The sequence below is a fragment of the Numida meleagris genome, unplaced genomic scaffold (assembly GCF_002078875.1).
Source record: "Numida meleagris isolate 19003 breed g44 Domestic line unplaced genomic scaffold, NumMel1.0 unplaced_Scaffold491, whole genome shotgun sequence".
NCBI lineage: Eukaryota > Metazoa > Chordata > Aves > Galliformes > Numididae > Numida > Numida meleagris.
In genome coordinates this window covers 18,483-21,392 of record NW_018364707.1, presented here as the reverse complement: position 1 = coordinate 21,392, position 2,910 = coordinate 18,483, and the positions used below count along the sequence as shown (strand labels likewise).

General features: G+C 58.0%; 1 protein-coding gene across 5 annotated transcripts in view; it reads left to right on the top strand.

Moving 5' to 3' along the window:
* Positions 1-1,140: 1,140 nt before the first annotated feature.
* LOC110391753 (T-cell-interacting, activating receptor on myeloid cells protein 1-like) overlaps positions 1,141-2,910 on the top strand; it is a 14,354-nt gene continuing 12,584 nt past the window's right edge. Inside the window, exons 1-6 of one of the 5 annotated variants that reach the window (XM_021383702.1) lie at positions 1,152-1,344; positions 1,418-1,453; positions 1,570-1,848; positions 1,930-2,241; positions 2,363-2,503; positions 2,699-2,736. In XM_021383702.1, coding sequence (XP_021239377.1) covers positions 1,314-1,344; positions 1,418-1,453; positions 1,570-1,848; positions 1,930-2,241; positions 2,363-2,503; positions 2,699-2,736 — 837 coding nt within the window. In that variant the 5' untranslated portion in view covers positions 1,152-1,313. The other 4 variants (XM_021383700.1, XM_021383701.1, XM_021383703.1 and 1 more) reach the window with 4 other exon arrangements.

The following is a 2,910-nucleotide window of genomic DNA, read 5'->3' as shown; positions in this document are numbered from 1 at the left end:
GTGTCCCCTGCCTCCCATTTCTGTGCTGATTTCTGCATCAGTCGTTGCCTGCTGAGCAATTGTGTTGTGCATCACTTAAAACCTGCACCATATCACCTTATCACCTCCACATCACTTCACAGCCCTTGAGATCCACAAACCCTTTGCAATCCACCTCAAAACCACAGCACCAGCCCAGTGGGACCCCCACACCTGACCCAACCCACTCCTGCCCTACACATCTCCTCACGTTTCCCTCCCCTCCCATTCCATCCCCCATAGATTCACTATAGATCCCCCATGCATCCCCTGCCCGCCCCCCGCTTTTGGCTGGGACAGAATTGATAGACTTCACCGTGTCTGCTGTGGTGCTGTGCAGTGGCTTTAGGAGAAAACCAATGGTGGTGACACACGGGTGGTTTAGCTGTTGCTGAGCAGTGCTGCGCAGAGCTAAGGACGGTTCCGTTTCTCAGCTTCTCCACCGGTGCTGCCAGCGAGGGGCTGGGGGCAGCAGGAGCTGAGAGGGGACAGAACCAGGACAGCTGAGCTGCACTGGGCACAGATCCCCACCCATCTCCATCCCAGAGTGCACAGCTTTGGGGGACAGCTGTAACTGGGAGGGGAGTTTTCTGGGGGGAGGAAGCCACTGCCCAAGTTGCTGTGTGCTCATCACTCGTGCTGTGCCTCCCTTGTTTCTATCTATACATATCTATCTATAATTAAAGTCACCGTTATTTCTCTCTTCCTTGTTTGTCTTCTGTGCGTGTCTCCGGTTGGATGGGTGGCTCAGGAACCATTCAGCAGCAGCCCCCGAGCTGTGCCCTGAGGCTGGATGGCTGTGGGTGGCACGGTGTGTGGGAAGACACGGGCAGTGTCACTCCCCATTGTCCCCAACACCTGCAGGACAGGAGCACTGTTCTCATTAGGATTGCTGATGGCATTTGGACCTTGAGTGCCAGGTTCACCTCAGTGAGTTCCCGTGGGAAACCCCAGCTCTGCACTGCAGTCACGGTCGTCCAACTCGGGGCATCACTGCAGCCTGATGTCTTGCATTTGGCCTCCCACTGTGCAAGGCCACGTGCTGGCAGAACTTGGGGGACACTGTGTGACAGCTGAGGTGGAACAGTCTGCGTGGGGCCCCTCAGTGAAGCCAGATGTGCTGCTGTGTGTGTGCCACCCCATCGGGTTCAAAACATTGCCACTCCTTGGGGACCAAATTGGACACATCAGGAGGTGACATCACAACATCCTGTCCCAAAAGGGAACTGAAAGCAGCTCTCTCACCACCTGTTGACCCCACTGCAGTCTCGCTGTCCCCAGGCTGATCCTGCCTCATGGCACCAGTGGCGCTGGCCCTCATCCTGGGTGAGTGACAATGGGGATGTGGTGCCACGGGGGTTGGTGGCCCTGTGTGGGACCAGGACCGTGTCCCTTGCAGGTTGGTGTCTGGTGGCAGCCAGCAGAGCTCAGCACGGTGAGTATGGGGAGAGGGGGAGAATGAGGGCAGAGGGAGAGAACGTGGGGAGGGGCCTATCTGAGGGGTCGAGGAGGGCGTGCAGGGACAAGGCTGACTGGTGTCCTTTGTCCTAGTGCCCCAACCCTCTCTGTCACTGCACCCCAGGCAGGGGGTGTCCCTGGGGGACACTGTCACCCTGCGATGCCACCTGCCCCGGATGGCTGCCTGGGTCTGGCTGTACCAGGACAGAGGTTGGACACACAACAAGTACAAGGACAAGGAGCAGGACGTGGGTGAGTTCTCCTTCATTAGCACAAGTCGGGAACATGCAGGGACGTATCGGTGCCAGTACCACGTGTCAGAGCCATTGGGGATATCAGAGCAGAGTGATCCTGTGGAGCTGGTGGTGACAGGTGAGGGTGCTGGGGATAACGGATGATTCTGGGCTGTCCCCATCAGGTAGTGTCTCATCTCTCTCCCTTCCCTACACACAGATCACAGCTACCCCCCACCCAGCATTTCCATCAGCCCTAAGGAAGGGGTGGGGATGGGGACAAATGTCACCATCCGCTGCTGGAACAGGGATGATGGGGTCACCTTCTTCCTGCACAAGGATGGGCTTTTGTCCCCTACCCAGCATCAGGACCTCGATGGTGGGGGCACAGCCACTTTCATCATCTTTGGGGTGACCCCAGCTGATGCTGGCACCTATAGGTGCTCCTACCGACCCTGGGCTCACCCCTTTGTGTCCTCACCCCTTGGGGACAGTGTGACACTGCAGCTGACTCCCACACCTGCTCCCCCAGGTAGGTCTGAGCTCCCCACGTGTTTGTCTCCTGTGTCACCCATGGGTGGCAGTGCCCCACATCCCATCCCCAGGAAGGTGGCTGCTGGGGATGGCATCACCCAAACACCCGGACTCCACAGGTGCCAATGGAGAATCCTGTGGGATCCTGGCTGTGGCAGTGGCAGGGGGCTGTGTCACCGCCCTCACCTTCAGCCTCGTCCTTATCATCTTCTTCCTCCTTGCTGCCCACAGACGTCAGACATGGAGAACTGTGAACCCAGGTGGGGAATGGCTTAAATGGTTTCACCCCCCAGAGATGCCCCCAAGTGTCCCCTGCTGCCCATTCCACCCCCGTACATCCTCCAGTGCTCCCCATTTCCCTGTCCATCCCGTACAGTTCCCCCTCCCATTCTCCCTTGTGTCCTTCTGGGACCCTGCATAACACTGAGCCTCCTCCCTTCCCCTTTTTGATGCAGCTGAACCCAACAGGAGTTCCAAGGCCAGTGAGGTCCAGGTAAGAGTCTGTGTGAGGTGACCTCAAATCCCAACCTGACCCCTCACCCCTCCCCAACAAACCACAGGGGGAACCCCAAACCCTGCCCGTGGTGAACAGAGAGGACCTCCAGCCTCGTATGGCTTACCCAAACTTTATCTGCTCTCCCCAGATCCCCAAACACTAGGGATGGTG